Here is a 14,584-nt window from a genome sequence, read left to right on the forward strand (position 1 = left end):
GAACTCAAGGCCTGGGCACTATCCCTGAGCTCTTTGATGCACAAGGCTAGCACTCTATCATTTTGAGCCACTTCTGGTTTTTTGGTGGTTAGTTGGAGATAGAAGTTTCATGGATTTTCCTGTTTTTATGTTTACAGTTTTTGTAGATGGAATTGGACTGAGTCACCCAGCCCCTCACTCCAGGAGAAGGCTGAAGGTTGCTACATTTCCTCTTGACCACAGAGGTTAGTTCAGGTATGAACAGATAACCCATGGGAAGCCTCTGGGGGACTCTTTTCCACAGTTACTGAGAATTAACTGGCTTGGAAATATGACTAAGACAGAACAGAAATCAATGTTAAGAGAGATTCTTGGGGGTGTAGACAAGGATGGAAAAACTAGGAGAGAATGAGGGAAGGGGTGACATTGTCCAAAAACAAATGTACTATTACCTGACTTACGTAACTGTAACCCCTCTATATATCACCTTTATAATAACAATAAAAATATAAAAAATATAAGTTAGTTACACTTTAACATATTATCTTATGATCTGAATCAAACATAGACTTCCATTCTTGACCAGGGAAAAATATTCATTCTTTAGTCTGTTTAAATTGTAGGAAATGTTTCATTTACTGAACTGGTATGATGAATAATGAATCTGTTTTAAGAAAATGAATGTAATAATGAATCTTTTTAAGAAAAAAAGATTTCTGAAATGGCTTAAGTGACTGTGTCTAGATCTATCCATGGACTTTTCAGTTACATGATTCAATACAGAGGGAAATGGAGGGGGGTATTCACAGAATTCTCCCTTTTGGGGAGGGTTGGTATAGGACATAGAATCCAGGGCCTCCAAGTGCTCTATTATCTGAGTCATACCCTCAGTCCTTTTGCTTTTAGTATATATTTTTTTCAGATGGGGGGTCTTGTGCTTTTGCCCTGGCCAGCCTTGGACCATGATCTTCCCAAACCTCTACTTTTCAAATAGTTGGGATATATGTGGGCCCTAGAGTTCTGCTTTTTATCAGCCAGTCTGAATTGGGATCTTGCCATCAGCATCTGTCCACTTATTCATTTAGTGAAATTAAACTTCAATCAAAGTAGTCTACAATTGTGGTAGGAAAAAGACAGACTCTTCAGCCTGCATTAGCAGTTTTTTATTTTAAGCCTTCAAGGAGGTCTTCCTAGCTTGGTTGGAACTTTGTGCTGCCTAAGATACAGATGGACTTCTCAAATCCTTAATGTAGAAGTCTCCTATCAACTATGAAAATGCAACACCAAGACAAAGGCTTCAGGAGGGAGCACAAGTCACCAGCTATGGCACCCCTGTCAAGAAGACATCCCCAGGAATAAGAAACCCCTAAGAAGGGGTCTCTGCTTTTTCACAAAACACACTAAGTAGTGTGACTGAGGGGGCTGAAGAATAACAATGTATTTGATGTCATCAAATTTTTTTTTTTTTTCCAGTCCTGAGGCTTGAACTCAGGGCCTGGGTGCTATCTCTGAGCTTCTTTGGCTCAAGGTGAGCACTCTACCACTTCAGCCACAGCGTCACTTCTGGCTTTTTCTGAATAGTTCATTGGAATCTTATGGACTTTACTGCCTGGGTTGACTTCGAACCACCATTCTCAGATCTCAGCCTCCTGAGTAACTAGGATTACAGGTTTGAGCTACCAGAACCTGGCTCAAGCCTGTTTCTTAATTGCTACTTTCCCATCTGCTCCTATAATGTTTAGAGTCTATAAAAGGATATAGAACTATATATAGGGCTGGGAAGGTGGCTCAGTGGTAGAGCGCTTGCCTTGCATGCTCGAGGCCCTGGGTTCGATTCCTCAGCACCACATAAGCAAAAAGAAAAAAGCCGGAAGTGGCGCTGTGGCTCATAGTGGTAGAGCGCTAGCCTTGAGCTGAAGAGCTGAGGGACAGCGCCCAGGCCCAGAGTTCAGGCCCCACGACCGAACCCAAAAAAAAAAAAAAAAAAAAAAGAACTATATATATATACACACACACACACACACACACATGCATGCATGCCTATATATACATATAGGTGTATATATATATATATATATATTCTTTTTGTGTGTGTGTATGTGCTGGTACTGAGGCTTGAACTCAGTGTCTTGTACTCTTACCTGGCTTTTCCACTCAAGGCTGGCACTCTTCCATTTGAGCCACACCCTCACTCTCCACTTTTTTTCTGGTTAACTGGAAATAAGAGTCTCATGAACTTATCTGCCTGGGCTGGTTTCAAACCATGATCCTTAGATCTCAGCCTGTTCAGTAGCTAGGATTATAGGCAAGAGCCATGAGTGCCCAGTTTAAAACTATATTTTCATTTCTATGTTCTATGACTTTCTCAAGACAGAACTTGGCCCTTTATGTTACATATTCCCAGTCATGCATATATTCACAAAGCACCAGTACAGGAATGTGTAAACAACCCACAGAGATAAATAAATAAAACTGCCTCTTCTTTTGGGGTATGCATCATAGTAAATGATAGACAGTATATGGATTTAAAATAACTGAAATATATATTTCCCAATTCTGTTGAAATCCAAAGTTTATGAAAGCTATAACAGGATCAGTCTTCACCAAGTCACAAGTTTGTTCTAAGCTACAAACTATTTAAAAATTGTTTTGAAATTGTTTTGTTTTGTTTTGTTTTCACACTATCCTGGAGTTAGAAAAACTGTATAAATTGGATGAGAAAATAGGCATGGTCTAACAATGCTGGAGCAAACAATTACTTCAATTGCTCAATTAGCACACAGAGACATTGAAATGCTCAAATCAGAGTAAAGATCAACCTAAAGATCAAACAGGAAAATTAAATAGGAGCACCAGAAGAGGGGATAGGGTAAGGTATAAGCCCTGGACAGAGTCAGGCCTCCTGTCTCTTGAAAACCCTCCTAAATTCTCCAAACAGATCACTGGATCAAAATCTATCTCATGAGGATAGACTGAAGACCCAACTCATTCCTCCTGATATCTGGAAGATAATCTGGACTGAATTCAGTAAATGCTTCCTAGAGAAGCTCAGAAGATTTCATAAGGCATTCAAGACAAACATCTAATCTCTGCTTAAGGGCAACCCTCTGGAAGAATGACATTCAGACTTCCAGATTGAGAAATGCAATGTGAAAATGCGCTGACATCCTGCCTCCCAAGGGAGGTTAAGGGGTCAGGGAGGGCTGCAGGGGGGGAGGTGAGTTGAGCCTCCTACTTCCTATGACAGTCATCAACAGGAAACAACAAGCTGGGCAAACTCCTAATAGGTGTGTGTGTGTGTGTGTGTGTGTGTGTGTGTGTGTGTGTGTGTGTGTGTGTGTGTGTGTGTGTGTGTGTGTGTGTGTGTGTGTGTGTGTGTGTGTGTGTGTGTAACTCCTAATAGGTGTGTGTGTGTGTGTGTGTGTGTGTGTGTGTGTGTGTGTGTGTGTGTGTGTGTGTGTGTACTAGGGCTTGCACTCAGAGGCTGGGCATTATCTCTTAGATTTTTCCAGTCAAAACTGGAGCTCTGCCACTTGAGCCATACCTCCACTTCCCTCTTTTCTTTCCTCTCTTCTCGTTTTCTTTCTTTCCTTTCCTTTCATTTTTTCCTTCCTTCCTTCTTTCCTTCTGTCCTTCGTTCTTTGCTCCCTTCCCCTCCCTCCTTCATTCTTCTTCCTTTCTGTGTGTGTGTGTATGTGAGAAAGAGAGAGAGAGAGAGAGACTAGTTGAGAAATCAGAGTTTTATGGACTTCCTTGCCTGAGCTAGCTTTAAACAAGGACCCTCAGATCTCAGCCTCCTGAATAATGAGGATTACAGGCATAAGCTTAGACATATTAATAATTTTTAACAAGGTTTCAGTAATTATCTCTTGCAGTTCAATGTTTCCAAAATTGGCTGCCCAGCTCCCATTTGGAGTAAGCTACAAGACTGACTCTAAGGTCTTGATGCAATATAAAGTCTTCTATAAAATAAAATTTATATCTTCAGCAAGACTATTTTCTTTGGTTTTCATCCACTTAAAATTAGCTGTTGTTTTTTTCCCCTTACATTTGCAACCACAACCATTTTAGGACAATATAATAAAGGCTATAATTGTACACAGGCAACATCTGCTAAGCTGAACAAGAGCTCAGCTGCAGGGAGAGGCTAGGATGGAGAGTGTCACAGTCCCACAGGCTGACCAGTATCCCTGGGGACTAGGCACCACGGTAAATTGTTTTCAACAAGTTTTTTTGTTATTATTGTTTTTTAAAATCAAGTCCATCAAAGATATCAATTCAAGCTGATGAAAGTCTGCTGTCCTGGGATCCAGTCTCTCTGTGATGGAGCACTTGAGTATGGAGGCCAGGAAACAATCCACCTGGTATCCCAGACTGACTCCGAACACCCAGTATATTCAGCTTCTGCAATGGCTTCATTTGCTGCTGCTGCCACTTCCAAAGAGATGTCACCAGCAGCTTCTTCACTGGGGTACCAGGAGCTCTTTTCACATTTCAGTATCCTCAACAGGGGGGTCATTCTGTGAACAGGGAGGACAGGATGACTTAGAAAGAGTAGGGAAAACCCTGCCACTCAGCAATTGCCTTAGGGATACTGGGTCAAGCAGAAACACTAATAAGAGTGTAGGGCCCAGCTGGGCACCAGTGGCTCACGCTTGTAATCCTAGCTACTCAGGAGGCTGAGATCTGAGAATCACGGTTCAAAGCAGACTAGGCAGGAAAGTCCATGAGGCTCTTATCTCTAATTAACCATCAGAAAACTGGAAGTGGAGCTGTGGCTCAAAGTGGTAGAGTGCTAGCTGGGCACCGGTGTCTCACACCTGTCATCCTAGTTACTCAGGAGGCTGAGATCTGAGGATCGCAATTCAAAGCCAGCCCAGGCAGGAAAGTCCATGAGACTCTTATCCCCAATAAACTACTCAAAAATGGCGCTGTGGCTCAAGAGGTAGATGGCTCACCTTGAGCTGAAGAGCTGAGGGACAGTGCTCAGGCCCAGAGTGCAAACCCCACAACCAACAACAACAAAAAAAAGTGGTAGAGTGCTAGCGTGAGCAAAAGAGCTCAAGGACAGCTCCCAGATCCTGAGGTCAAGCCCCATTACCAACAAGAGAAAAAATAAGTGCTGGGCCTTGATGACTCATATCTGCAATCCTAGCTACTCCAGAGGCTTAGATCTGAAGATCACGGTTCAAAGCCAGCCCAGGCAGGAAAGTTTATCTCCAATTAAATACACACACACACACACACACACACACACACACACACACACACACACACACACACACACACACGACAGAAGTGGAGCTATTACTCAAGTGATAGAGCACCAGCCTTGAACACAAAAATGCAGGGTCAGTGCCCCAGGCTCAGAGTTCAAGCTTCAGGACCAGAAAAACAAAAACAAAAACAAACAAAACCCCCATCTACTATATTTCAGGTCCCATAGTAGGTGTTGGTAGAGAAGCATTGGGAAAAAGAAGGAGTAGAAATGATAATTTAAAAATAAGCAAAAGAATTTCAAGTCATGATATATATGTTGACCAAGTGTGATAGATGACGGAAGGGGTGGATGCAGATCCTTTGAGTTTTCAGGACAGGCTCAAGTGAGGAGGGTGAGAAATGTCCACATGCTGATCAGAAGGAGGCATGTTCCAGGTATGTGAGGGGAGTGAGGGGGATGGAGGATGGGCCTGGTGTTAAGAATAAAGGACATCCTCATGGTTGGAACCCAGCTTATTTTCGATGGCTAATTGGAGCTAAGAGTCTCATTGACTTTCCTACCCAGGCTGGCTTCTAACTAGATATCCTCAGATTTTATCCTCTTGTGTAGCTATGATTATAGGTATGAGCCACCAGTTCCTGGCTGGACTCAGAAGTTTTTAGTAAGTAGCCTCCATTTTCACCATTAGTTCTCAAAAGAAGCAAGCCCGGAGTCCTGCCACGATCCATCAGGAGCTGTTGGTAGACTTCAGTTACTGAGCTATGCCAAGAATTACTCCACACATACCCAGAGATTCTCCAGAACTCTGAGTCAGCAAGAAGCAAGACAGAACATAAGACACACTTCCCTTTCTTATCCTTTTGTCCCCTTGCCATCAGTGACAGCCTGTCTCAATGCAGTTGGCACGAGGCAGGAGCCTAGTGCCCTTGCTTCTGCACACGATGCTGATTTATCTGGGGACTGAAAGGAACAGGGCATGTGACAAGGACATAGGGGCCCTTCCCATGTGAACAAACCAGGCCACTTACCGTGGGGACTGCTTGTGTATTCTGGAGCTCATTGCTGGTCTCCAGTGTTACATAGCCAGCTCTGCTGCTGCAGCCTGCTTCCAGACCTGCTCTTTCATCTTGATTTTCCTTGCCTTGTTCCTCCTGCTCAGAAACATTGCTGTCTCCCTTTCCTCCAGAAGGATTTTGGAGGGTCTTTTCCCCTTTAGCTTCCTCCTCCAGCTTCTTTGCATCTTGGACCTTCTCTCTGGGCCTGTCCCCATCATTTCCCACCTTCTCCCCCTGTTCCTCTGTAGACTTTCTGGTCTCCAATTCTTCTCCAGATGCTTTTTCTGCCATGGGACTCCCATATCCATTCTCTGTCTGAAGGCTGGAGGTGTGGGATGGCTCTAAGGCCTCTTTCTGGGCTGGGCACTTGCTGGTATCATCTGGATTCTGCCCAGCCTCCTCCTGTTTTATCTCTTCTGGGGCCCCAGCCTTCTCCTGTTTCTCCATCCTGCTAGATGTCCTCCTCAGAGGGGGCTTTCCTTCAGGCACCTGGCTTCTACTAGCTCCCTCTCCCATGGACCCCTCACTGGCAGAGGGAGACCTTGGGGCCTTACTCTTGGTTGTAAACACTTCATCCCCGTTCTCTTCCCTGGCACCATTCTCCTGAGATGGCTCCACAGCCCTAAAATCTCCAAGATCTCCACAGTCTGACTGAGACCTTCGGAATCGCCTAGAGGGTGGCCGTCTTTTTATGGATCCTCTTGTCCGCACCTGAAGAAGGTATTAAGGGTGATTATATAAAATCTGTTAAAAGAAAACATATTTCTCTCTGTGTGTGTGTGTATGTATGTGTACCAATACTAGGGCTTGAACTCAGGGCCTGGGTGCTGTCCCTTAGCTTTTTGCTTAAGGCTGGTACTCTACCACTTGAGCCACAGCTCCATTCCTTGCTTTTGCTGGTTAATTGGAGAAAGAGTCCCATGGACTTTACTGCCCAGGCTGACTTCAAATTGTGATTCTTAGATATCAGCCTTTGGAGTAGCTAGGATTACAGGTGAGAGCAAACTGGTGCCTGGTTAGCATGGGTGTTTTGTAGAAGGATCAGTTTTTTTGTTCTTTAATCTGAGGTAAGATGCAGGGAGGATGGTTTGATCTCCTCTGGGACACTGGACTATTCACATCAAGCAGAGCAAGAGGCACTGGAGTATCCAACCTGCCTAACCTTCTATGGGAGTCATGACTCAGAGTGTTAGCTTTCATTTCCAACTTTGACATTACGTATCTGTGCAACTGGGATCCACTCTGAATTCCCCACCTCTCTCTCTATAAAAGACAGAACACTCTATCCCCCTAACTTGCAGATTGGGTATATAGCACAATTACAGAGGAAGCAGATGAGAGAGGTAAGCTAGGTGGAGGGGTAGACTTAGTTCCAGAATCAAATACTTACAAGGGTAAGAAGAAATTTCACATCTGCAAAACCAGTTCTGACTGCAATGCTAAGTAGTTCTTCCTTTTTCCAGAACAACAATCCTTTTACCAGAATCATCTTGTCCCATATGTTCTTGGGCATACCACCCTTTGGGGACCAGGAATTTATTTACCTTATTGTAACAGGGCAGATGAGTACCTTCAGGAGGCTGGTCGAAGCTGATAGGTACCTCCTCTGCTTCTCCAGGCCGAGACTTCATGCCAGGGCTACTGGGCGTGGAAGGGGGGCTATGAAATGGTGAGACCATGGCTTTGAGTCCAGGACTCTTGGGTGAGGCTCCAGGCAGCAGAACTGCTGGATCGAAGCTTAAATTGGCCTATCAAGAAAAAGTGAAGGTTTCAAATTGGGATGGGAAGAGGATGAGAGCTTCTACTTCCTGCCATCCAGAGAGCAAGTATGGATGTGGAGTCAGCAAAGATGATTGGAACCAGTACCAGCAAGCAGACAAATGGACTGGAATACAGCCACCAGCTGCACCTGCAGTTCCCAGGTTCTTGCAGTAAGTCAATACTCCCCTCATCTTCTAATCAAATAGTATCACTTACTGCCTAGAAGACGCTTACTGTTTGAGAGGAACAAAGAGTTGTCTCCTCCACACCCAAACTTCATTCTCAGTTTTGTACAAATTAGAAACCTGGCTAAGAATCTACCCCAAGACTGTCAGTGGAGGGATAGTGTGGGAGTGGTCTGAATCTTCTCTAGTGCCATGTTGTAGTGCTCCTCTACCTCCTGCCCTCTCTATTTCTGTATCTCTTGGCAGTTGTGTCCTCTAGACACCGCTGTGCCAGACAGCAGTAAGGGCTCACAAAAAAGAGACAGAGCTTGACAGGCAGTCGGTAAAACAAGAATTCCATGGGTTCTCCATGCTGGCACACCTGACTTGAAATATGATAACTTTTACTTAACAGCTGCAGTGTGACCTTTAGCAAGTCCAACACCCTTTCTGAACCTCAGGTTCTTTAGCTGTCCAAAGGTTTAGTCTGACTTCCAAAGTCTTTCACAGCTGGTCTTGCTGCTGCTGTGATAATAGCCAACATTCATGCCCTTTTCTTCCCACAACCCTTGACTTTACTCCTTCATCCTACTTCCCTGGAGAGCTCGTACATTAGGATCTGCAGACTACAAAGCATTATAAATGTTTAAGAAGGCATGTAATCCAGACCCTGGTGGCCCATGCCTGTAATCCTAGCTACTCAGGAGGCTGAGATCTGAGGATCATGATTTGAAATTGGCCACGCCCATGAGGTTCTTATCTTTAATTAACTACCCAAAAGCTGGAAGTGAAACAGTGCCTCAAGCAGAAGAGACCTAGCCTTGAGTGAAAAAGCTAAGGGACAGTGTCCTAGTTCTGAGTTCAAGCTCCAGTACTCACAAAATAAAGAAGTGTTTTAAATTTATTTTTTAAAAATTATGGTCTTAGGAGAGAATGCATATTACAGATAAGATTGAGTCATAGAAAGAATTAAGTATATAAAATGCTAAAATGAAGAAACAACATTGCGAACCCAGGCTATGCCAAATAGCAGCACATGAGCACAGATGGGTTGGGACTGCAGGTGTTGGGGAGCTGGTGCACTAGGCTGGCTCTGAAGGCTTCATGGCAAAAGTGGTGGGACCTTGCATCCATGGGAAGCCCTTCCCCTCTACAGTTTTAGTCAGAAGATTCCTTCTGTATGACAAATCAAATGAATCTTGAAAGTCAGCAAAAAATTTAACTTTGAATGTTGGTAGTAAATAACTTATCCAGTTGAATATTCAGAAGCGAGTTCAGCTGATGACATGTATTTTAGTTGTTTTCCCCATATATTTCCAACCAAGAATAATTCATTTGAGACATGGCTAAACTGCCATCCACTCTACTGCTGCTGTGGAGGCTCCTCCTTTTCCTCTTCCCCTTTTCTCCTTCTCTTTCATGCTGTTGCTCTTCTTTTTGAGACAGGGTCTAGTCTCACTATGTAGCCCAGGCAGGCCTCTCATTCGCAATCTTCCTCCTGCCTCTGAGGCAGAGGTAGAGGTAGATCTTGGACTACACCCCTCAGCTGGCTGCTGAGATGCTAGAGTTCTGGGGTCCCTTCGGAGAGATCCTGCTGGGCATATGGGAATCTGAGTCTCCCACATTGTAACAAGCAGCACTCACTGCCAGCTCCTTTCAGCAGGGACTGGGGGATCAGGATCTCAGACATGAACTATTTCAGGGGACATATTGTGGAGTTCACTGCACTCTCTGTAGGACAGTAACCAAAGATGTTTTCCTTAACCCCAAACCCAGGCTGGGAGTCAGATCCCAGGCTCTGTCTCTCGCAGCTATGAAGGACACAGGCTGTGGCTATTTGCATTTTCCTCCCACCCCAGGAGTCTACTAAGTGAATGAGCCCATTTCCCCAGGCCTGGATGGTGGGACATAACCAAGAGTGGGGCTCATGCTCCCTGGTGGTGGTGGGAGGCTGAAGAGAAAGCAGGAACTTCTGGCCCACTCAGCTGCATCCTGGCAATGCCTCTTCTATGTTTTAACAAAAGCTGATCCCAGACCCAGCCTACCGTCCTCATTCCTCTCCAAGCATTTCTCAAAGCACTGTGTTTTTTCCTGCCTCTCCACCCAATTCTTGCTCTGACATTCTAGAGCAGTGATTCTCCCCTTGGGCATGTGTGAGAGACGATTCCCTCCCCACTTCCCTATATCTGACAAGGTCTGAAGTCATTGTCACAAGTTGGGGAATGCTACTGGCATCTAGTAGATAGGACCAGGGATGCTGCTAAACTTTTGCAATGTACAGGAGATCTCCTTCACCTCCCCCACTTCCCCACCTCCACAACAACGTTATACAACCCCAGTGATACTGGGATTGAGAAACCCTGAGTTAGGAGATTTCTGGCATGTACTCTCCTATACCTCTTTTGTTGTGTGGGGTATGAAAATCTTGTCTTCCCACCAAGACTGTGAGCTCAGGAGTAGTGGTCAGCTTCATGGTTACTCTGAGTTGCTAGCCCTCCCACTGGTACAGTTCCTCAGGGTTCTAGGCACACAGAGTGACTGATGAAGGCAGAATGCATTTTACTTCTTACCACTTACCTGGAGCTTTTCAATCAGAGGTGAGCTCTTCACCTTGATTTTAGGAGGGTGGCTGGCATTGGGTGATGATTTCTACAAAGTAAATGGATCAAAACAAATGAGTGAATGAAGGGAAAGAAGGTAGGTTCTGTCTGGAGCTCAGAAGCTGCAGGTATGAGGAAGAAAATTTGGTTTCAAAAGTCATCACTTAGTTTCATTAGCCCACTTACTTCTGATGACTCAGGCTCTTCCCTTACCCTCTTTCCCTCCCTCCCTCATTTCCCCACTAGCAAGACCGCTTAAATCTGTGAGCTGAGAAGTCAAAGCAGGCATCCTTTACTCAGGAGGTCGCCTATCTCAGGAAGAATGACTTTCATTACCATTAGGAGGAAGAAATATGTCTGTAGGGAACAAGGCCATCTCCCTGTGACCTTCAACAATCAGAGGTAAGTCAACAGAGGGACTTTCACAGGCAACAATGACTATCTTCTCTGTTAGTCACAAATAAGGCAATAAATCACAGATAAGGAATAAAATCTGAGAGAGATTACTGAAATGCCTCCAGTGAACTATGGTATTTTGGAAAATCCTACCAATGGTATTGTTTGTGAATTATCACTTTCCAAAACACTCATAAAATGAAATATTCATAAAATGAGTATTAATTTTAATTTAGCATATATATATATGGAGTACCTATCCCATTTTCTAGGCATTGTGTTGGTTATATAAAGGTACATATGATTTATTCTCTGCCCTCTAGAGGCTGATTTAGGTGTTACCTGAACCTATATGTATGCTCTGTTATTTACACTAGTTTTGTGATGAATGTCAGAAATCTTGCCTGCTTTTGGATCCTAAGTTTGTAAATGATTGACTTGTTTTTGTAAATCTTCACAACTGCAAGAGAAAGATGACAATGATTATTTGATGACGTTGAAGAAAAGAAGACTTCCATGTAGCTAGAGGCCAAGGCAGAGAAAGGACTTTTTCTGTAGTTTGAGACCAACATGTATTACCTGCCCCTCACTCAGTGTGCCTACCCTTGACTAATAGGAAGAAAAGTCCTACCAACATCTTAGGGATATTTTACAGTATTGTTGAGTGAAATCATTGTATATGAGATGGAAGGGGAGAGGGAGGGAGAGATGGAGGGGAAGAGAGAAAGCAAAAGAGAAAGAGAGAGAGAAAGAGAAAGAGAGGAACAGAGAGGGAGAAAGAGAGTTAAGTGAACTCCTTTTGACCCTTCTAAGGGCCAACACCAAGGGAGAGCAAGCTTTAAAGGTGTAGTTACTGGCTAGGACCCAGGAGACCCAAACCCAATCTGATTCAACCTTGGAAGATATTGCAGCAACAATTCTGTTGACAAAGATCACTTTTTGTAATACTATAAACTCTTCTCTGACCTACTACTGCCTTTTAAATGCAGCAGAAATTCAATAAACACCACCACAGGACTGGACTAGAGATCCAGCTGAGGTGTCATAGAACCCTTATTGACTGAAATTACCAAGCAGAATCCTTTATCAGTGCTAACCCTGGGATGGACACCAGGTGGCAGCTTTTGCTTACAGTTTAACGAAGGCCTCCATACAAGTGGCAGGCATCAGGGTTTTAGCAGGCTGCAGTTTAAGTATAAACAGCAGCAGCCTCCATGTGCACCCCAGCCAGACAAAGCTGGCCACTCATTTTATTTCTAAGTGAATCTCAAGGCAAAGGAAAGTCACTGATCCTTGGAGGTGTGTACTTCCTGTGGGTAAGCAGCTTGTCATCCAGGTAGGACTTTCAGTCTAAAATCTACCCTCCTCCTGATCTAGCCCTTGGTCATTATGTGTCATTTGCCTTTAATTTCTGGATGCCATACCTCATGGATAGAACCTGTAAGTGTATTTGCACAGAGCCACTGAAATGAAGCTGTTCAATGGCATCACCATTAGCTTGACCCACTCTAAAAAATTCACTTATTTATTTATTTTTCGTGTTGGTCCTAGAGCTTGAACCCAGGACCTAGGTACTATCCCTGAGCTTTTTTGCTCAAGGCTAGTGCTCTACCATTTGAGTCACAGCTCCACTTCTGGCTTTTGGGTGATTAATTGGAAGTAATAGTCTCACAGACTTTCCTGCCTGGGCTGGCTTCGAATTGCAATCCTCAGGTCTCAGCTTCTCATGAGCCACTGGCACCCTTCTTTAATTCACTTTTGTTCCCATGAGCAAAGATTCCCCATCCAGATCCATGTTCTGGTTAGTGTTCTTGCTCTTGTCTTCATTTTACAAATAAGTCACTATGGGGCAGTGAATCCTCCTGGGGCTAGCCTGGGTTACCAGGGGACAGACTCAGATGAGCACACCTTCAGCTGCTGCAAGGCACAGAGACACCAATCTGGAGAGTGAAGCAATAAAGAGAAGGTGACCCTCTGGAAAGAGAAGTTGTTGGCATGTGTTTGGTTATAGCGTTGATTGGTACTATGATGACACTTAAAGAGACTTAACAACAAAAAAATGTTTCTTAAGTTCTACTCCATAAGTTTCTTAGGGAAGGGAAATACTCTCAGAGCAGACAGGTTTCCGATCACTGCATCCACTTGAGCATGTACAAGTATGACTTGGCTTTGCGTGCATGTGTGTGTGTGTGTGTGTGTGTGTGTGTGTGTGTGTGTGTGTGCGTGTGTGTGCACGTGTACGTATGCTGGTAGTGGGGTACAAGGCTGGCGCTCTACCATTTGAGCCACAGCTCCATGCCTAGCCTTTAGGGATTAATTGGAGATAAGAGTCTCACAGGCTTTCCTGTCCAGTCTGGCCTCGAACTACCATCTTCAGATCTCAGCCTCTTGAGTATCTGTCTAAGATGATAGACATGAGCCAGGCACCGGTGGCTCAAGCCTGTAATCCTAGCTACTCAGGAGGCTGAAATCTGGGGATCACAGTTCAAAGCCAGCCCAGGCAGGAAAAGTCTGTGAGACTCTTATCTCCAACAAACCACTCAGAAAACCAGAAGTAGTGCTGTGGTTCAAGTGGTAGAGCACTAGCTTTGAGCTGAAGAGCTGAGGGACAGCACCCAGGCCCAGATTCCAGGCCCCACGACCGGAAAAAAAAGAAGAAGAAGATAGACATGAGCCACTAGTGCATGTCTTTGTTGTCCTTCCCTTTCTTTCTTTCTTTCTTTCTTTCTTTCTTTTTTATTGGTACTGGGCTTCAATTCAGGGCCTGAGTGATGTCCCCCAAGTTTTTTGCTCAAGGCTAGTGCTCACCTAGCCTTCCAGCATTTTTGGAGGTTAATTGGAGATAAGAATCTCTTAGACTTTCTTGGCTGGGTGGGTTTTGAATTACCATTCTCAGATCTCAGTCTCTTGAGTAGCTAGGATTACAGAGCCACCAGAGCTGGACTGACTATTTTTGATGGGCTTGTGCCTATATGACTTGCATTAACTAAAAAAAGACTTGAAAAACCATTGGCTGATTCCAGCTGTCTCACAATATAGATGAGACAACACAGGCACCAAAGGGCTGCCCAAGTTCACACAGGAATCTAGTCTCTATTGTCAGGATGCTGGTCCTAGAAAAGAAGGGCAGAATGACAAAGTGGTTGAAGTGGGATTTGGGAACCATTTTTGGCCTGCTTGCTGTTTTGGGATTGGCCTTCTATGCTGGATGACAGGAACTGTGATTTCCTTTCTGCCATGATCACAGTGAAGCTGAGGGGTTACTTGGATAGGGCCCGAAGAAGCCACTCCAACAGCTACAATTAGATAAACCGGGTTGGGTGAATATGCAGGCTGGAAATCTATTACTGGCTATGATCTATGATACCAGAGCCTTTATTATGTTAGGAGCATTGGTTATTTATAGTT

At 44.3% G+C, this 14,584-nt stretch overlaps 1 protein-coding gene across 3 annotated transcripts in view; it reads right to left on the bottom strand.

The window, feature by feature from the left end:
* Window positions 1–1,127: 1,127 nt before the first annotated feature.
* Window positions 1,128–14,584, bottom strand: part of Rcsd1 (RCSD domain containing 1) — a 62,619-nt gene continuing 49,162 nt past the window's right edge. For 2 of the 3 annotated variants that reach the window (XM_070034157.1, XM_070034156.1), the window contains 4 exons: window positions 10,758–10,829; window positions 7,800–8,003; window positions 6,229–6,966; window positions 1,128–4,499 (listed from right to left, as the gene is read on the bottom strand). In XM_070034157.1, coding sequence (XP_069890258.1) covers window positions 4,467–4,499; window positions 6,229–6,966; window positions 7,800–8,003; window positions 10,758–10,829 — 1,047 coding nt within the window. In that variant the 3' untranslated portion in view covers window positions 1,128–4,466. The remainder of the gene's footprint in view (window positions 4,500–6,228; window positions 6,967–7,799; window positions 8,004–10,757; window positions 10,830–14,584) is intronic. The other variant, XM_070034158.1, reaches the window with a different exon arrangement.

This window comes from Dipodomys merriami, unplaced genomic scaffold (genome assembly GCF_024711535.1).
Source record: "Dipodomys merriami isolate MVZ:Mamm:240054 unplaced genomic scaffold, mDipMer1.0.p SCAF_24, whole genome shotgun sequence".
NCBI classification, from domain to species: domain Eukaryota; kingdom Metazoa; phylum Chordata; class Mammalia; order Rodentia; family Heteromyidae; genus Dipodomys; species Dipodomys merriami.